At 37.3% G+C, this 21,761-nt stretch overlaps 1 protein-coding gene across 5 annotated transcripts; it reads right to left on the bottom strand.

Annotated features, from left to right (window-relative positions):
- Window positions 1-2,529: 2,529 nt before the first annotated feature.
- Window positions 2,530-20,980, bottom strand: CDK1 (cyclin dependent kinase 1). Of its 5 annotated transcripts, none has more exons than XM_086679783.1 (8): window positions 20,961-20,980; window positions 18,284-18,344; window positions 11,448-11,604; window positions 10,472-10,595; window positions 8,035-8,205; window positions 6,474-6,637; window positions 6,208-6,349; window positions 2,530-3,015 (listed from the first exon to the last, which is right to left on the bottom strand). In XM_086679783.1, exons 2-8 carry the CDS (start codon window positions 18,318-18,320, stop codon window positions 2,917-2,919), a joined length of 894 nt encoding a protein of 297 aa, XP_086535909.1. In that variant the 5' UTR covers window positions 18,321-18,344; window positions 20,961-20,980; the 3' UTR covers window positions 2,530-2,916. The 5 variants fall into 5 exon arrangements, with proteins under 5 accessions (XP_086535909.1, XP_086535908.1, XP_025773509.1 ...); XM_086679782.1 differs by having other exon boundaries at window positions 20,908-20,971; XM_025917724.2 differs by lacking the exon at window positions 20,961-20,980 and adding an exon at window positions 20,836-20,960.
- Between the last annotated feature and the right edge of the window lie 781 nt (window positions 20,981-21,761).

Below are 21,761 nucleotides of genomic sequence, written 5' to 3'. Positions count from 1 at the left end.
TGAGCTTGGTGCTCCTTGGCATCTGGGCTGCCTTGGCTTTAGTTACTTGCCTACCTTCTGCAATTCTTTCCTCTTAAGCTTTTGAAACTAAATAAATACATTCGTTATGGATTGATCTTGGGAACCAACATGATGCCATGCAAAGAGAACAGGGGAAGTCAAAAGCCCCAGATCCTTCCTTGCTCTGGCATTTACTAGGCTTCTGACCCCTGGAAGGTTACTTCGGCAGGTTCTCAGATCTTAGTTTTATTATCTGTAACATCAATGCCCGTTCCAAGGTTGCCATGAAGAAAGAGGAACGTATGTAAAGCACAGTGGCTGCTCACATGTTCAATTACCGAAGGTGAGGTACCACCACCTTTAGGCAAACTTAAAGAATCGTGTCTAATGCTTCAAGTACTAGGCCGAGAGCTGGACAACGAAAGGGTAAGACATGGCCACTGCCCTCACTGGACTTGCACTTTAGTAAAGGAGAAAACAATAGAGGGAACATGAAAAAAACTGCTAAGCGTGCAAAGAAATTACCATGTGCTAGAACTTCACCTATACACTCTCCCATCTAGGGTTGCTTTTTAATGGATTTAAGCACCAGTTACTGTGGCAGAAAAACAGAACTGCCCAGTTTTTTGTAATAGATTGAAAAGAGGACATTTAGGGCATCCTAAATGGACACGGCAAATACAGGCAAAAATGGACATGTCCTATATATGCAGGATGCTTGGCAACCCTATCTCTATCCTGACAACCATCCTACAATCCTATTTATATAGTTATATAAATATATTACATATATTTACATAAATAATAAACCCTATGATCTCCATTGTACGAGTTAACAGACTCAGAGACACTGGGTGACTTGTTCAAGGACACAGAAATGGCAGAACTGGGAACCAAGCCCTAATCTCTCTGGCTCTAAAGCCTGGAATCTTTATACCATTCACTTTTCTCCACAAAGACAATGGAAGGTTTAGGGTCAAATTCCATTTTTTAAAAAAACAATTTATATATATGCCATGTCCCCATGTAAATTACCAAGATTTTATTGTACATTATGTATTAATCTCTGCATCATTGCTTGTATATTTAAACTTTAAAAAAAAAAAAAAAACCCTACGGCAAAGACTAGGGACAATGCTAACATAGGGCAATTGTCACAGTGCTATGCTCAAGTATATGGAAGTCTTACATTGGTGACAAAATATATAGCTATCTCCTGTCCGTCATGAAAAAGTATAGACTGAAACAGAAATAGAACAAGTTAAAGATACTGCATAATGCCATGAAGTTTTAAGACAATGAAAACTAGATGTCATTAAACTCACCACTGATGGTAACGGGCTGCATCAGAATCAGCCTGGGGAACTTCTGAACAAAGTTTCCTGGGATACATTTCCCAGTTTTCAACTTCAGAACTGCTCAAGAGTAGGGCTAGAATTAGTCTCAGGTGTTTCTAGTGTACAACAGACTTAAGAACTACTGACCTAGAGACATGTTCCATTTTAAAATTAATCAGAAGCAAGAGAGCACAAGCCAATTTAAAATATGTATGAGATGAGGGAGGACCCAATTCAGTAGCTTTCACCCAGCTACTGAAGCTGACATAAACACTTTACACAGCACTACACAAAAAAGTAGGACACTCATTATAGCAATTGATCACACACACTGTTCTACCATCTCGTTTCCCTGGTTCACAATGTAGGTTCTAAATTGATGACTTATTGACTTTTCAAACAATTAGACTCCATGCATCAGTGAGGTTGCCTGCTGCTTCTAAGAAATCCACAAAGCCTCAACCATTTGTAACCCTCATGTATCTAGACATTACTGAGACAGAAGTACCAAGAAATATTTACTCATAAGATGCGCTGAGTTTCTATTCTACATGGCGAGGAGGGGAAGTTGTGAACTACTATAGAGTTGCAATCCACAATTTGAAAAACTGATGCAGTTCAACACTTCACTTTATAAGTAAGAAAACTCAAGCCTAGGGGGATGTCATTTCACCATCTAATCAAATCTTTTGTGTGACCTTTCATTTACCAAATTCCCACCGTGAAATCTTAACTCTTAACAATGTGACCCCAAATGACTTCCATCCCTAGGTTCTGCACTCTCTTACTGCAGACTGACTGTAAGTCAGACTTGAAAGCCAAGATGAGCAGCTCCTTTGTCTAGTTATTACCTCTGACCAAGGCATAAGAATTCACTTAGACAAACAGCTTTCGTAACCTACCTAAAAATAGGCTAGTTCATAAATTTTCTAAACTGTTCTTCCCTGCTGTGAGCAGCCCTTGATCTTTGACTGTAAAACCTAGCAAACTTTGGCATGCTCTAATGTTAGTTTTATAGGTTACTGAAAACCTCTATAAATTTAGCATCATTTCTCAAATCTCAATAGTTTTCTCATTCTGAATGCTTGAACATTTAGGTCACAAATTGAAATAACAGCAGAAAAATACTCATCTTTAGGCAGGTTGTACGGTTACCACTTGGCAAGAAACAGACAAAAATTTAAACAGAGCATAAAAACACTTCAAAGCTTTATGAACTTTGAACTTAGCACACTTTCCTAAATTTTGGTGGTTCCAACTACAGGAAAACCAGACTCTAAAGATTTGAGATGATTTAAGCTAACTCAAAATTTTTCCAATTCCTGACATCAGTACTAGATTTATACTTTTATTATGGTAACATATAGTTGTTACAGTGAGATCTATAAACATATACAGAATTATTATATTTAAATTCATATAGAACAATATTTACATTTTTAAGTTACAGTTTTGAAATCAGAAGATGAAGTACAGCTTAAGTTTACGACAAAGAAAGAAAAACACAAAACAAAAAATAGACAAAGTTAACAGTAAAAATATAACTATCTGTTTTTGATACGTGGAAATGCTCAGAAAGCTACATCTTCTTAATCTGATTGTCCAAATCATTAAAATATGGATGATTCAGTGCCATTTTGCCAGAAATTCGTTTGGCAGGATCATAGACCAACATTTTCTGGAGGGGGGGGCGGGGAGATAAAAAAGAAAAAAGGTTTTGACTTAAGAAACGAACCATAAAAAAATAAAGCTTTAATTTTTCTACCAATAAGCCATAAGCTAATAATTTTAATAAAAATTACTACCAAATGAACATTTCCATTAGTTCAGTACCATACCACATAAATGTCTCAATCCTCCATACTTCACCCTCTAGCTCTTATTCCTTAAATCGTAGATACCTCAATAACCTCTTTCTGCTATAAATTATGCTTTAAGACACAAGCATTCTTAGTGAGATAGAGATAGTTTTAAAACCAGGACATAAATTTAAGAAAGATATCTAGTTAACTATATTTACTTTGAGAATTAAATGGCCATCTGAGTTATTTACAACATTCTTGAAATGGTGGCAATTAGCTATAGTGGTTTCTAATGTAGCTTCCATCAAGTTCCAAATAAAAACAAAACCAGAGCACAATGTGTTATAAACATAGTTAAAATGAGACTAAATGAATGATGGTCAATCTAGTATTAAACTTAATTTACACATAACCAGAAAAGACTGCATAAAGTTTAATGCTGATCTTAAATTTTATCTTTAAGAAACATTAATCTTAAAGAAAATCAAATCAATAAGCAAACCAGACATACTTTTACTATCTAGTTACCCTTTGAGCTGCTATTACATATTTAGCACTATATTAAGTGCTTGACACATACCGTGTTACACAATCCTCACAACAAAGCTAAGTATTGGTCCCATTTTACAATGAGGACACTGAGGCTCAGAGGTTAAGCGGCTTGCCCCAGCAATTCATAAAGCTAAGGAGTGGTAAAGCTTAAATGTGAAACCAAGTCTGATGTTTTACAGTAGTGGTTCTCATCTGGGTGAGATTCTGCCCCTCAGTGAACATTTGGCAATGTCTGGCATTTGGCAATTGTCACAACTGAGAGGAACATGCTACATACAGGCAGGTATAGGGAAAAGGACTGGAATGTTGTCAAATATCTTACAGTGTACAGGACCGATCCCATTAACAAAAAATGATCCAGTCCAAGATGTCAATACTAGCTAGACTAAGGAATCATGATTTACAGTATTTGAGTTTCATTGACTGAAGTGAAAATCTTTGTGTTCAAGAATTACAGAAGCTAAAAAGACAGATACGAAAGGCCTTTTAAGTCAAATTAACAATATTGATACATAAAATATTTGAATGACAGGTAAAGGACTTGGGATTTCACTGTAAGCAATTTGGAAATCTGAGCTGAATTTAGAGGCATAATGATTTATAAATTCTGAAAGGAGCCCAAAGACCAATTAGAAGATTTACAGGATAATATCACAATATTACATTAGCCAAGATTCATAAAAATTAGTTCCATCTAAAAGCTTAAGATTTAGGGGGCATCTGGGTAGCTCAGTTAGTTAAGTGTCTGACTTCAGCTCAGGTCATGATCTCACAGTTCGTGGGTATGAGCTCCGTGTAGGGGTCTGTACTACAGTTTGTGGGTTCAAGCTCTGTGTCGGGCTCTGTGGAGTTCTGCACCACTGGTGCAGAGCCTGCTTGGGATTCTTGCTCCCTCCCTTCTCTCTGACCCTCCCTCACTTGTGCTTTCTCTCTCAAATTAAATGTACTTAAAAAAAAATAAACAAAAGTTCGATATTTAGAGGCGCTTGAGTGGCTCAGTCAGCTAAGAGCCTGACTCTTGATTTCAGCTCAGGTCATGATCTCAAGATTTACAAGATCAAGCCCTGGGTAGGGCTTTGCACTGACAGTGCAGAGCTTGCTTGGGATTCTCTCTCTGCCCACCCCCCCCCCCCCCACCCCGTGCACTCTCTCTCAAAATAAATAAACTTTAAAAAAAAAAAAAAAAAAAGCTCAATATTTTTTTTTGTTATTTTTTATTTTTATTTTTTTAAAATATATGAAATTTATTGTCAAATTGGTTTCCATACAACACCCAGTGCTCATCCCAAAAGGTGCCCTCTTCAATACCCATCACCCACCCTCCCCTCACTCGCACCCCCTCCATCAGCCCTCAGTTTGTTCTCAGTTTTTAAGAGTCTCATGCTTTGGCTCTCTCCCACTCTAACCTTTTTTTTTTTTTTTTTTTCCCCTCCCCCATGGGTTCCTGTTAAGTTTCTCAGGATCCACATAAGACTGAAAACATGTGGTAACTGTCTTTCTCTGTATGGCTTATTTCACTTAGTATAACACTCTCCAGCTCCATCCACGTTGCTACAAAGTGCCATATTTCATTCTTTCTCATTGCCACGTAGTACTCCATTGTGTATATAAACCACAATTTCTTTATCCATTCATCAGTTGATGGACATTTAGGCTCTTTCCATAATTTGGCTATTGTTGTGAGAGAAAAGCTCAATATTTAAATACTGTTCTAAAAACAATTTTCCTAAAGCAGGCCTAGGGCAATTTCTTTTTTATCCTAATAGATTTTTTTGGCCCTATTTTTAAAGAAAACACCTATCAGTTGAAAGTGGCAATGTAGTAGTAAATGCAATTTTTTTTTTATAGTTTGTTAATGCTTTTTTTTTTTTTGAGAGAGAGACTGAGAGAGAGAGAGAACAGGGAAAAGGAGCAGAGGGAAAGAGATAATCTCAAGCAGGCTCCATGCTCAGTGCAGAGCCCTATGAGGGACTTGATCCCAAGGATCCTGGGGTCATGACCTGAGGTGAAATGAAAAGTCAGACATGCCCCATGGATTTATAAGAATTACATTATTCCTCCTAACCTTTCTGATGTAGAAACAAGGCACAAAGTAAGAAATGAGAGTTCATGCAGTAAATGGCTTTAATAACCAAAAATATCAAGCAATAAGGAAAAACCTATGTCTCGGATAAACTAAAAAGTAGTACACACCGGGACAAAAAGTTAGAAGGGAGGGCCATTACACACCAGCAACTTAAATAAAGGTGTACTAACCCTGGCCTTGCCTTCACAGAGCATCTTCGCTATGTAAGATTAAAAAACCAAACAAATAACATCTAATGCTGAATTCTCCTCTCAAAACCACTAATGTTTCTTGGTATCTAAAATGAAGCTAGTATATAATAAACATTAACAGTCATAATAGCTATGTGCCTAGCACAATATATATTGGCTTTCTATTTCCCAGGTAAAAGACTGGAATTGAGTACATTCAGAATCAATAATGTTGAAATCAGTATAAAGGGTCTTCTTACCGAGAGCAGATCCAAGCCATTTTCATCCAAGTTTTTGACATGGGATGCCAGACTTCCTGGTTTCCACTTGGGAAATGTATTCTTATAGTCCTGTAAAGATTCCACTTCTGGCCACACTTCATTATTGGGGGTGCCCAAAGCTCTAAAAAGCCAGAGAAAAACAAAAAAATTATTAAAGCATACATATAATCTTATTGTTATACATGTTGCCTTATTATTATTTCATCTGAAAACTTCTTAAAAGCTTAAATATAAGGCAAAAATACCTGAAAATTCTGAAGAGTTGATCAATTTCTGAATCCCCATGGAAAAGTGGTTTCTTAGTTGCTAATTCTGCAAATATAGTGCCTATACTCCAAATGTCAACTGGAGTTGAGTAGCGAGCTGACCCCAGCAGTACTTCTGGAGATCTATACCAGAGTGTCACTACCTATTACAAAGCAAATTTTTACACTGAATAAAAATACCTTTAAATAAATACATTAAAAACCTAAATATAAACATTTATATTTCAGTAGGACTATCCTTTAGAAAGTTCCATTAATTCCTCTGATAATATTGCTTGAAAGTCAATTAACTATACACAATATACTAAATGGAAGATAAATATTTCATTCCTAAGTTCTATTCATTAGGTTAAAAAACACTATACAAACATACCAACTCTTTTCTTGCTTTTCAAATCATTAGAGGAAAAGGATAAAAAAAAATAGTCAAGATAGCATTCACTTTTCAAAAGAAACAAAAAGGCAATTGAGAATAAATTCAGTGTGGCACCGTACAAATGAATGAATACTGCTTACATGCTAACAATGTTAAGTCAGGGACTCCTGGGTGGCTCAGTCAGCTAAACGTCTAACTCTTGATTTCTGCTCAGGTCATGATCTCAGTTTATGCATGAGCTCAAGCCCGGTACAGAGCCTGCTTGGAATTCTCTCCCTCTTTCTGCCCCTACTCCACTAGCACTTGCTTGTGCTTTCTCTCAAAATAAACTTAAAAAAATAATAACATAAGTCAAATAACAGTGGTCTAGGGCTAATCTATTATTTTACTATCTATAATTTGTCATGGCAAAAATATCATCTCACTTAAGCATCTGTTTAAGCCAATGGGAACCAAATAATCTTTATTTATACAGCTATGGGAAAAATAATAAAAAGGGATGATAAAAAGAAGCCAAGACATCTAACCAAATGAACACTGTTCTAAGTTTTGATTTGAAGATAGTCTTTGGGCTCAGGGATAGACAACCCCACAGAAGACAGTTTCCCAGAAGCTCTCTACTATACAATTTAATATTCCCTTTCTCTCCAGAAATAACAAATGAAATGCCATGTCATCTGTATTAACACTGAAAAACATTACAGTAGCTTCTAAATGTACCTGAAACAGTAACCCTTAGGTAAAAAAACCTGTCTTTTAACCAAATTGTGTACCAGATGATCCAAGCAGGAGACAAAAAACACACAGGAGATTTGCATGGGTAAAGTTTACTAAGAAAGATTCTTAACTAAGAGAGGGTTAGAATAAAGAGACTGACTAATAAATAATAATTTCTAGAACTGTAGTAAGGATAACCCCTTCCTCCTGCAGTGCCTCTCCAACACCATCCACTGACATCACACCTGCTGGCAAAGAAATATTTAAAGGTCTGAGTCAGATTTTCACATAACATGCAGTGAAGGCTGAGTTTGGAGCTGAGAGGCAATAAATTAATCCTGCACAATGGAAACCTTTATTATTTCTTTCTTGACTTAAAAAACAAATACAGAAAACAATCCAGCAATCACACATACTCTAAAACACAAAAACCACTATTCTACATACCTCATGTGTATATACTCTAATAGGTATTCCAAAAGCTCTGGCGAGGCCAAAATCAGCCAATTTAATTGTTCCTTTGTCATCAATCAATAGATTTTGAGGTTTTAAGTCTCTGTGCAAAACTCTTCTGGAGTGGCAAAACACAATCCCTTGTAGAATTTGGTACAAGTAACTCTGGAAGAAGGAAACATAAGTTAGAAACTTAACTGTACCACACAATAATTTTCTAAATAATCTTGATGGGTTTGTTTCAAAGATATAAGAAATTATAATACAGATAAACAATTTAACTGCCACAAAAGCTTTCAGGCCATTTGAGACTAGCAAGCAGCATTTGGGGTGAGAAGCCCACTGATATGCTAAGATATTCACCTTATGGACACATCCATATGAACTCATTTAGTCTTCTACTATTTTTCATCTCTCATTCTTTTTTCATCTCTTATTCTTAAGTCCTAATTAGTTTTCTGTATAGAAAGTTTTTTAAACTTTTATCTATATACTTATAGCAACTCTAATTTTATTAAGATTTGTCCATCTCTATTTCTTATTACATATTCATTTCCTCTTTAGAAACCCTGGTCACAGATTCCAAAAGAAATAACAAACAGGATATTATGATTATATATTTAAATAGAGACAATTATTGTAACATGCTATTTATTAGTTCAGAGAAAAGTATTATACAAGACAGGTGTTGCCAAGACAACGTAATTTGTCATTTGAAGCAACATGAATATTACAGAAATCTGAAGTATACATAGTAACAATATTGACTTATAAAGTTCAAAATTATAAAATAATACATAAAATCAACTGTTGGAACAAATGGCTAACCATTAAGATCCCTAGTTCTTTATACCAAAATAAAACTTTGATCCATCCACACAATTTAAAACAAACAAAAGGGAGGTGTGGCAACCTACTAAAAAATATTGTCAAGTATTGTTCTAGCATACACGATGTTTGAAAGACATATAAGCTAAAGTCCAAAAGTTATGTATAAGACTGCTAAATATATGATAAAAATTATTAATGGTATATGCCATTAACAAGTCAAAACAACAAAAGAAAAAAGGAATAAAGGGAGTATTATCAACATGTTAGCAAAAAGGACCTTAGAGACCAGTGAAAAATATCCTAACAGAAACATCAATGAAGATGTTTATAAATGGCTAAAAAATGAAAAATTATTAAATGAGATACAAAATATTTGCCTTTTTCACATGATGGACTGATAAAATATTTAAAAGATTGATAGGGGCGCCTGGGTGGCGCAGTCGGTTAAGCGTCCGACTTCAGCCAGGTCACGATCTCGCGGTCCGTGAGTTCGAGCCCCGCGTCCAGCTCTGGGCTGATGGCTCAGAGCCTGGAGCCTGTTTCCGATTCTGTGTCTCCCTCTCTCTCTGCCCCTCCCCCGTTCATGCTCTGTCTCTCTCTGTCCCAAAAATAAATAAATGTTGAAAAAAAAAATTAAAAAAAAAAAAAAATAAAAAAAAAAAAAAATAAAAGATTGATAAAGCTAGGTACTAAAACAGTAACTGTTACCCACCACAATGAGTAAACTGCTACAAGTCTTTGGAGGGCAACTGGCACTATCATGATTTTAAATGTAAATAAACATCTTCAACTCATTGATTCAAGTTATAAGAACTTATCCTATAAAATTGCAAATGAAGATCAATATACATAAGGATTCACTGCAGCATTGTTCCTAAGAGCATGAATCACCAAGCTGGAAAACAATTTCAATGTTTATTAGTATGGAACTGGTTTAAATAATCAGATCAAACATTTAGGTAAACAGGTAAGGCTATATGTTGAATGTTTCACAGTAAAAGGGTTTTACAGTTTTGTAAAACAGCGTATGTATGTACACAAAGTTGACATGCAAGTGTCTGTAAGACTATTAAAAAACTAACAATGGGTACCTACCTCTGAGAAGTGGTTTGGTAGAGTTAGTGTAAAGATAAGACATATCCACATATACACTTCAGTGCTTTTAAAAAAATTATACATTTATAATTTAGAAATTATACATTTATAATATAGAAATGTCTATTGTAAATTAACCAAAACATTCAAAACCAGAATAAAATAAAACCACTTGCCGTCATTACCTTACCCCAAGCTTTTGTTACATTGTTTCACACATACCTGACCCTCAAATAAAGACCAAAACATCCTAGCTTCCAACAATGGAATACATACCTACTGGTTTTGTTGTCTCAGGCACAACTTTTCACTCTACAACTAGAAGCAGTATCTAGTAATAAAAGGGGTAACAATCTAACCTATAGACTGTGGAAAAAAAATCTTCCTAATTCTACTTCCTAACACTCTTTCCAAGGATATTCCCCCAAAACACAGGAACTTCTACAGAATAGACCCTTTACACTCACAATGGATAAATACTAATAAACTTAAGTAAGCTTTTTACCTTAACAAGTGAAGATTCCATGAACTGACCAGGAGGGATGGAATCTAAGTATTTCTTGAGATCCATGGAAAGGAATTCAAAGATGAGATATAACCTGGAATCTTGCATAAGCACATCTTGAAGACTGAAAAACAAAACAATTATATGGAAAAAAATATCTACGAAACATTTTTGACCTCTCACAAAATAAAACTTCCAAAAACTTAACAGTGGCTATCACAGAAAGTGAAGCTTTAAGAAATGTTCTGTAACAACAAAAAGTACATACTGTTTTGGGAAAGAAGAGATGGTAGCTTCCCTAGTAATGAAAACCTTAGTTCTAAACTAGAATTTGAGAAAGGACTCTCAGGGCAGCAACTGAAAATTACGTAATATTATACAGAAGGTACTAACTGTCAAACCACTTCTATTACAAAAGAACATTTCTAGGTTGACTACTTGTTGCTCAGAGTTTGTTTTTTCATTGAAGTGAATTACAGAAATAAATTTTAAGATTTATTAGGAACACTTAACAGTTGCTCATTATCTCCAACCCCAGAAAAATGCAATTTAACCGTAACTTGGCCTGTTAGGAAACACCCTCCCTCCCCGCCAATACCAATCCAAATAGTTAAAAGAAAGAGAAACACTTTTCTTTTTCATCTGACAGAACTACCTGTCTTAGGACTCTGATTAAGAGGTCTTCAAGGACCAAAGCTCAGACTGGTATAGGTGATAAAGGTCTGTGAAAAAGGACTTTTTTTCTCCCTTGGCCGGTTTACCTTGAGTTTTCAGCTCCCAATACTAATCTCTTATCACCCTGCTCCTGTTTTAACAGCCCATTTTTCCTATGCCTGGCACCCTCAATTAACAAAATAGTAGGGTTCTCTTCTGCTCAGCAATTAGACCAGATATTAAGCAAATGTAAAAATTTCTACGTTGAAATTCACGCTTGAAATAGTATGCAGAAAATGGTTTAAATTCAAATATACCATACCTGACTATATTTGGATGACGAAGTTCTTTTAATAGAGAAATTTCCCGAATCGCAGTACTAGGAACCCCTTCCTCTTCACTTTCTAGTCTGATTTTCTTCATGGCTACCACTTGACCTGTAGTTTTGTGTCTACCCTTATACACAACTCCATAGGTACCTGAAATAGACAAAGTAAATGTCTACTATACGACACCCTCCACAAACTAAGATTTTACAAAATGACTCATCTTGTAAAATGTCACGTGATAGAAATGTCTACTGTGACCAGCTAGGAAGTATCATACTCATGATGATACTCTCATCACTTCCAAAAAGAAATTGCGGGTAACTACAACCTATCACATCTATAGTTTAGAAATAAAGTTCATGTAGTCATCACCATTTTCCCATACTTTAAATAACAATTTCCCAGCACATTTTAGAGAAGAAAACGGATCCTTTGCAGATCGAAATTTATCTCTTTTCAAATATCCAATCTAACAATAAAGCAGGCATAAAATACAGGGTGAGGATTTGGGCTGAGGAATTATTAACAGGAGTCACTGTGACACTTTCAGAAAACTTTGCATAGACTGCTTTATGCATATCAAATACATACTCAACCCTTATCTAAAAAAGAATAGGGCTAAAATATTTTATTAAATATTTATTAAATATGGGGCACCTGGGTGGCTTAGTCGGTTTAAGCATCTGACTTTGGCTCAGGTCATAATCTCAAGGTTCATGAGTTCAAGCCCAGCATCAAGCTCTCTGCTATCAGCACAGGGCCTGCTTCAGATCCTCTGTCTCCCGCTCTCTCTGCCCTTCCACTGCTCCTGCTTTCAGTCTCTCAAAGATAAACAAACATTACAAAATATATATTTATAAAATCTATTAAAGTTCACAATATCTACTATATAGTAGGAAAGCCTCCCACCCATTCTGAAGTTAACAAGAACACTGATTTGGATATATAGGCTTCTGATAAGGAGTAACAATGTCAATATAAGGGATCTTGGGCAGGAGAAGGGTGGATACAGAGGACAGAAATGGCAATATTAAGGGAGGCAGATTAGTTGATTTAAAAAGTTCATATACAGGACACATTTAGTCCCCAGATTTAGTGCGTTTTAAAACTGGAGTGGGAGGGGTGCCTGGTTCAGTAGGTGAAACATGTGACTCTTGATCTCAGGGTCATGAGGTCAAGCCCCATGATGGGCGTGAAGCCTACTTAAAATTAAAATAAATAGGGGCACCTGGGTGGCTCAGTTAAGGGATTCGATTTTGGCACAGGTCATGATCTCGCAGTTTGCGAGTCCGAGCCCCAAGTTGGGGTCTGTGCTGACAGCTCAGAAGCTGGAGCTTGTTTTGGATTCTGTGTCGCCCACTCTTTCTGCCCCTTCCGTGCTCATGCTGTCTCTCAAAAATAAACATTAAAAAAAATTTTTCAAATTAAAATAAATAAATAAAATCTTAAATAAATACAATCTTTAAACTGGAATTGGAAAATTTAGGGAGATCCTGAACTGCTTGACTATACATAAAATTTTACTGAATACCTTATTATTCTTCTGTAACATCAGTATAACTTCAAAAGTGATTAGAGTACATTTTTCTAAAGAGATCTATTCTAGTTTTTACCAGTTTCGCCAAAGGTAGCAATGTTTTTAAAAAGGCTAAGAACTACTATCAAATTATCTACTGGCTACTAGAGATGGTTTGGTGAGTGGCAAACTGATGTTATATAAACTTTGTTCTAATTTTGTTTTAAGATTTTATTTTTGAGTAATCTCAACACCCAACATAGGGCCTGACCTCAAAACCCTGAGATCCAAAGTTGCATACTCTACCAAGTGAGCCAGCCAGGATCCCCTAATTTTGCCTTAAAGAGAAATTCTAGGGGTGCCTGGGTGGTTCAGTTAACTGACTTAGGCTCAGGTCATGATCTCATGGTTCGTGAGTTCAAGCCCCATGTCAGGCTCTGTGCTAATGGCTCAGAGCCTGAAGCCTGCTTCAGATTGTGTACACGCCCCTCCCCCACTCATGCTCTGTCTCTCTCAAACATCAAAAAAAAATTTTTTTTTAATTCTATACAATAGTGGGCCTTCCTAAATACTGGTGTCATTTTACAGACAGAATTTGACTAAAGAGCCATTTCACATTATTTTGATTAAATCTGGATTAACTGTGACTCTTGGACAACCAAAGTCATTCCAGATTTTAAAAACCTCAGTTTTATGGATCTTTACAACCATCTTTAAAAATTGGTAACTTTCTGTACACTTAAAATCTGTCCATTTTTTGGGTATAAATCATACTTGCATCAAAAAACACAAAAGTAGTTAAGTCAGAAGCACAATCACCTGGCACACTGTGAAAGCAGACTCGGGAAGAATCATCACTTGCATAAATATAATATAAGCAGTTAATGGTAAATTCAGGACTAAATTTTTCCCCCTAATATTCTTTCTTTCCTTCAAGTGTACAACCTCATCAAGGTCTAAAATTTACTCATAACAATTAATTAACTTATAGCCAACACTTAGTATTTACCCAATTTTAGAAATCACAAGTGCTCTATGGTTCTCTTCTTTCTCTTTTTGAGCCATTACCCCTCATAACTACCGGTACAGAGCTCTAGTTAAACAGACCAGAATGATTCTACTAGGCAATTACCAAAAATTATTTATAAGATGCATGCATGCTATGTACTCTGAAATGAATTAAACATTATTAAATTTTTAAAAATGTTATAGTCAAAGTTATGGAGACTCTAAATGCTAAGCACAAAACCTTTATTTAACACATGTTTATTGAGTGAATAAAGGCCAAGTTAGGTCCCACATCATGGATATAGCTACCATGATCCAAAAAGATGTTTTCTCATGATAGAGTTCAAAAACTAAAGTGACAACACTCAGATCTTTGTAATTTAGAAGAAACCAGAAAATTTGTAATTTTGTCTTTGTAATAACTGAAATAAGAAAAGTCTATATTTAAGAAATGAACCAGGTTGTCAAAAACTAAAAGTGTTGGGGCGCCTGGGTGGCTCAGTCGGTTGAGCGTCCGACTTCGGCTAAGGTCATGATCTAGTGGTCTGTGAGTTCAAGCCCCGCGTGGGGCTCTGTGCTGACAGCTCAGAGCCTGGAGCCTGCTTCGGATTCTGTGTCTCCCTCTCTCTCTGACCCTCCCCCGCTCATGCTCTGTCTCTCTCTGTCAAAAATAAATAAAACATTAAAAAAAATTTTAATAAAAAAAACCTCAATGTGTCAAGATAGAAAAGGTAGGGGAACTATTCTATGTTAGAAAAGATTAAGGAGATATCAATCACTAAATGAAATGCAGAACACTGACTAGATCTTCAGAAGATACATGCAGAAGTATTCCAAGTAAGACATATCTGCAGCCACCCTGGAAAACAGTATGGAGGGTCCTCAAAAGTTAAAAATAGAACTACCCCTCAACCCAGCAATTGTGCTACTTGGTATTCATCCAAAGGATACAAAAATGTTGATTTGAAGGGGCACATGCACCCCAATGTTTATAGCAGCACTATCAACAATAGCCAAAGTATGAAAACAACCCAAATGTCCATCGACTGACGAATGGATAAAGAAGATGTGGTATACATATGTACAACGAAATATTATTCGGCAATGAGAAAGAATGAAAGATTGCCATTTGCAACAATGTGGATGGAACTAGAGTATGTTATACTAAGTGAAGTCAGTCAAAGACAAATATCAGGATTTCACTCATGTAGAATTTAAGATACAAAACAGATGAACATAAGGGAAGGAAAGAAAAAATAAGACAAAAACAGAGAGGGGGGCAAATCTCAAGAGACTCTTAAATACAGAGAACAAACTGAGGGTTGGCTGGTGGAGTGCTGGGTGGGAGAAGGGCTAAAGGGGTGAGGGGCATTAAGGAAGACACTTATTGGGATGAACAGAGGGTGTTAAATGTAAGTGATGAATCAGTAAATTCTATTCCTCAAATTATTATTACACTATGTTAACGAACTTGGATTTAAATTAAAAAAATAAAAAGTAAAGCACACCACTACAACTTACTTTACACTGGTCAACAGAAAAACAATATGCTAAAACACAGATAATAAAGTAAATGTGACAAAACTAACATCTTGGTAAAAGGTATTACAGGTTCATTAAATTCATCTTCAACTTCTCTGTATGTTTGGAAATAAAATAAAAAGTTGAGGGAAAGAAATTTAACTTTTCAAATCAGTACTATAATGTTAAAATTTGACCAGGTATCTGGCAAAAAGCAAAAGAAAATACTGTGTGAAAGATATCATCTAGGCCTTAAGTTATTTGTACAATTTATTTTTTCAAAAACAATGTCCACCAAAGGGGCACCAGGGTGGCTCAGTCAGTTGAGCATGTCCGACTTCAGCTCAGGTCATCATCCCACAGCTCGTTGAGTTCAAGCCCCACATCAGGCTCTGTGCTGACAGCTCAGAGCCTGGAGCCTGCGTCAGACTCTGTGTCTCCCTCTCTCTCTTCCCCTAACCCACTCACATTCTGTCTCTGTCTCTCTCAAAAATAAACATTAGAAAAAAAAATTTAAGAAAAAAAAAAAATGTCCACCACATAATCTAAAACTGCCAGGCACTGGAGTAGTCAAAACAACACAAGCCAGAAAAAGAAACAGGAAAAAACACTAAGGGAAACTGATGTTATTATCAAATATTTGACTACATCCAATAGTGCTGGACACTACTGCCAGGCACTGTTCATTCTTTTTTTTTTTTTTTTTAATTTTTTTTTTCAACGTTTTTTTTTTTTTTATTTATTTTTGGGACAGAGAGAAACAGAGCATGAACGGGGGAGGAGCAGAGAGAGAGGGAGACACAGAATCGGAAACAGGCTCCAGGCTCTGAGCCATCAGCCCAGAGCCCGATGCGGGGCTCGAACTCAAGGACCGCGAGATCGTGACCTGGCTGAAGTCGGACGCTTAACCGACTGCGCCACCCAGGCGCCCCATGCCAGGCACTGTTCAAACAGCTGTGAACAAGACAAAATCCCAAACCTCACAAAGCTTACTTACAGTGTAGCAAAGAAAAAGGATATTAAGGAAAACAAATTGAAAGAATTGCCACTGCCAAAGGCAATGAACAAGGCATATGAGGAGGTATCATGTAGAAGAATTGGGGAGGCTTGTAACTCCAGTAAATAGACTACATTTCAGATTACGCTCTGAACCACTTCTATTTGTAGTAGCAATTACAGTACCTTCCTCAAGAGTCAAATCTGTAGTCTCTTGCATGTTAGGAGTTCCAGAGTTTCAAAGAAAAACACATTTACACAAAAAGAATGTTTCTTTTTATTCCAAACTAAAAATCAGAACTCATTAAATTCTCTGAAGACTTAAGAAAAACTCAAAGCAGAAAACAAGTCTGTTAATCAAACCTATTTTTAACTCAGAAACAAGACTAGCTTAGTTGACCAGGTGTTAATAAGTATCTAAGTGATTTTTTTAAAAAAATCACCTAACATTTGTAAGTTAAGAACAAGAATCAATCTCTAACCCAACCACCACCCAAACATATCATTAGTATCTTACTAAATTCTTTCCAGTATTCTGCCCTTGGCTTTTTAGTAGTACTCCTTGTACAAGTATAGTTTTGGAGAACACTAACAATACACTAGTCAGAAACATCCCTGAAACAGAATCTACATACATAGGGGTGCCTATGTCGGTTGAGCATCTGACCTTTGATTTCAGCTCAGGTTGTGCATTTTCTCACGGTTCCTGGAATTGAGCACCGAGTTGTACCAAAGCAGAGCCTGCTTGGGATTCTCTCTCCCTCTTTCTACCCCTCCCCTGCTCATGCTCTCAAAAATAAAAAAAAAAAAAAAAAAAAAAAAAAAAAAAATTAAAAAAACAAAAAACAAACCCTACATAAATTAGACTCTAATAGTATAAGTTGTACCATTTATTCCTATAGAGTTTAGAATGTTAATACCAAGACTTTTATATAGAAACTTAGATGCTCTTGGGGCGCCTGTATGGCTCAGTCAGTTAAGCATCTGACTCTTGATTTTAGCTCAGGTCATGATCTCAGGGTTTATGGGTTCAAGCCTGCATAGGGCTTTGATGCTGGCCGAGCAGAGCCTGTTTGGGATTCTCTCTCCCTCATGCCTCTCCTTCACTCACATGTTCTCTATCCTTCTCTCTCAAAAATAAATAAACAAACTTTAAAAATTAAAAAAGAAAGTTAGATTTTATGTTGGGGGGAAAAAGGCAAAGGGATATTTTTACCCATCACTTATGCCATATAAACATTCTTTAAAAACTTTAATGAAAGTACTACAGAAAGGGAATGAATAATTATACATAAGAGTTATTGGTTTAGAATTGTTTAAACATGTAAACAAGACAGATCATTTAAATCTAGGGAAACTATATAGAAAACTTATTTAAATTGGCTTAATAGCTTATTGTAGCAGCTTAGAAAGTTTAGGTAAAAATATTTACCTTAAAAACAATTGTAGGAGATTAAAAGTACACTGTTAAACCTAATTCTACTGCCCTAACCTTTCCCAACACACATACGAGTTATCAACAGTCTTCTCAAATTATAAATACTGCTTTAAATGTTTCATATTTAAGATAATTGGGGGGAAGAGGGTTGCCAGGTAATCATATCAGAATAATTTCAATTCTCTTGGATATGAACATTTTTGTGTTTAAGTTACCATGTAAAGAACATACAATTAATGCACATTAGCACAGGATAAAGATTTGATTTTAATATTTACATGTCTTTATGTCACAGATGTTATAAGCATTACAAAATTCTTTTTTAAAACTTGGGTATTAAAAACACTCACCTTCTCCGATTTTCTCTATTTTGGTATAGTCTTCCATAGTTAATCGTAGATATGGTAGATCCTAGAATGAGAGGAAAAACTAATTTGATCACATGATCACCTGCCACTATAACTCAAAAGGTGGTTTAAAGTTTGTAATGAGATACAATGTGTAAAGCATTTCCCACAGTCTCTAGCACAGTGTTAATTTCCCATTAATATTAGTTACGTTAAAACAACACTTACAGGGGCACCTGGGTTGCTCAGTCGGTTAAGTGTCCAACTTCGGCTCAGGTCATATCTCGGTTACTGAGTTGAGCCCCAGGGCAGTCTCAGTGCTTGCTGACAGCAAAGAGCCTGCTTGGGATTCTCTGTCTCCCTCTCTCTCTGCCCCTCCCACACATATTTGCCTGTGTGCTCTCACTCTCAAAAATAAATAAACATTAAAAAAACCAAAACACTTATAAAGGAAAGGACTTCTGCAATTAAGATTTTCCCACCTTTCTTGGCTCTTAAAACAGAAGTATTTGTGTATCTTAACCAGTATAGTAGTTGCTTCTTCCAAACAAAGTAACACTCAAATTTAGACACAAACTTATGTATACACCCCAAACAAAAAACAAAAGTATGTTCTCTTTACATAACACTTCTAAGAAGCACCAACGTGTGCTAGTTATACACCCAAACATTTCCGTAAATAATATTTGACTGAATTTGTATCGCTTCATATTTTTTTGAAGAGAATTCAAAAGAAACATTTATTTTTTTTTTAATTTTTAACATTTATTCAGTTTTTGAGAGACAGAGCATGAGTGGAAGAGGGGCAGAGAGAGAGGGGAGACACAGAATCCAAAGTAGGCTCCAGGCTCTGAGCTGTCAGCACAGAGCCCGAGGCGGGGCTTGAACTCACCAACCGCTAGATCATAACCTGAGCCAAAGTTGGATACTTAACCAACTGAGCCACCCAGGCACCCCAAGAAACAGCTTTTAAAGACACAAGTAGCAGGACGCACAGCTGGCTCAGTCAGAAGAGTGTACAATTCTTAATCTCAGAGTTGTGAGTTCCAGTCTCATGTTGGAAAGAGCACATTTCATTCACACACACACACACACACACACACACACACACACACACACACTGGGTGCAGAGATTACTTAAAACTCTTAAAAAAAAAAAAAAAAAAGACACCAGTAGGGAGCTAATGTGGCTATACTGCTCACCCATTAGCAAGACTGTTTTAATGTCTGCTAAAATGCTGACAAGACACTCAAAACTTCCACAGCTGAGAAGTTTGCCCATGAAACATAACTTCAGAAGCCCAAATCATAATTCCCTTGATTTCCTAACACACTCCTCTCCTCACTAATAAGATCATATATGTAAAGGTGACTCTGAGTGACACTTTAAGTTCTATTTCTCACATTCATCTGCAAAATTATCCCAGAAGTAGAGACAAATCTTTTTAAATGAACAAAAAATTGCACTACATTGTCATGAGGGCCAATCTTAAATATTTTTTATTTTAATGTTACAAAATAGCAATAATTAGGATAATTGCCTTTTTTTACAATATCCAGATTTAATATGCCTAATGAACAATAAGACTTTGAGCTCTCTTTGAACAAATGGCTAAAAGTTCAATTTCAAAGTTGGGTTTAATCACCCTCCCTCCATTTTCCTATTTGTAACAGTTTAAAATAAAGGATGTCACTTTAAAATGCCTTTTGAATGTCTCCTAGGGCTGCGTACTAGCAGCAGGATGTAAAATGCCAATGGCTTCATCTCCTAGCCAGAGACCTCCAGGTCTTTAAAGGAAGCGGGACGTGCACATGACCAACTCTAGTATTAAATAAAAATACTAACACATACATATTTGTATCTATCTCTACGCATTTCTTAGCTTTCCACTTTGCATTGTACGTAACAGCCACCAAGCATAAAATTAAAACGAAAAATATCCAAATTCCCTCTGGCTCTATGCCTCGGCCAAGTGTTTTTAAACGCCTTGGGTGCACAAGGGCCCTGGGCACGGAGGCAAGTCCGAGAAGGCCCACAGGTTAGTTCGGTGTTCCGGGACGGCCTGGGTTTGGGAACCGGCGTGGGTATCTTGCCCCGGAGCCGTCTGGCCTTCCGCCCCCGAAGGCTAGAGCAGGGCGCACAGGGGACAGGCCGGAGCCGCAGGGCCTAAGACGGAGCCTGGCACTCCGCGTCGTCGAACCAATGCAAGGGTTTGGCTTCAACCAAGACCCAAAAGCCTCCTCAGCCAGGTCGGCGGCATTTTTCCGGAACAGCCGACCGCGACCCCTGACTGCAACTCCGAGGCCAGGGCAGCCCCAGCCCTCCCCGGTGTACGTCCGCTGGGTCTGGGCTCCCGTGAACCTTCCTGGAAAGCCGGGGCCAGGCCCGGAGCCGAGTGGAGGCCCGGCCTAGTCTCCACAGGCCCGGCCTGGCCCCGCGCAGACCCCCGCTGCCCAGCCCGGCCTCCTAATACCACCCGGTTCCTCAGCACTCCTTCTCGGGGGCCTCCGAGCCGACCCCCGCCGAGCACACACCCCGTAGGCATGACCCTGACCTCAGCAACTCTACCCGGCTTATTATCCCACGACGAAAGCGGCAGCAGCTACCACGTCAGCGTCGCTCTCACCTCAACTTCCAAGAGCCAGCTTTGGAGTTAAGTGCAGGCTGTTTCAAACTCACCGCGCTAAAGGGTCCGGGGCCCACCAATCAGATAGCCCGTAGACTTTCAAAGGAGCCAATCGGAGCCCAGCCACGCTTGGGCGGGCCTTCCCGGGTGGCTAAAGCGCGAAAAAAAATGGAAAGGGCGGCTGGATAAAAAGCAGGAGGGCGGGCGCCAACTGAGTCTTAGCGCAGGCGCTTTCATTCAGCCCAGAAGAGTGTCGTCCTACTGTTTCTAGTCGTCGGAAATCTACCGTTCACCCTGGGTCGGGTACTTCCCCTTCCAGTATTGGCAAAAATAAAACTTTTTGCACTCAAAGTGATACTACATATACATTTAGATTCCATTACTTTCACTTCTCATACTTAAAGCTAGCGTATATTTATGTTTTTCTAAGTCGGTGATTTTCCAGCTAGGCCAAAGAAGGAGCACATTTCACACATGCATGCACACATATACATATATGGATATATAGATATACGTATATATATGTATGTGTGCATATATGTATATATGCATATACACACACACACACACAGATATATATACAGATATATTCACTTTCTAAAATGTTTAGTGTTTTATTAAAGATTGCATTTATTTAAAAATTAAAAATAGGGGCTCCTGGGTGGCTCAGTCAGTTAAGGGTCTGACTTAGGCTTGGTGAGTTCGAGCCCTGCATGGGCTCTCTGCGGTCAGCACAAAGCCCGATTTTGGATCCTCTGTTCTCCTCTCTCTCTGCCCCTCCCCCTCTTGCTCCCTGTCTCTCTCAAAATAAATAGATAAAACTTTAAAAAAATTAAAATTTAAAATTAAAAAGT

This window comes from Puma concolor, chromosome D2 (assembly GCF_028749965.1).
Source record: "Puma concolor isolate L17-30 chromosome D2, mPumCon1.1.hap2, whole genome shotgun sequence".
Taxonomy (NCBI): Eukaryota; Metazoa; Chordata; class Mammalia; order Carnivora; family Felidae; genus Puma; species Puma concolor.
This window is presented reverse-complemented; position numbering and strand designations above follow the sequence as displayed.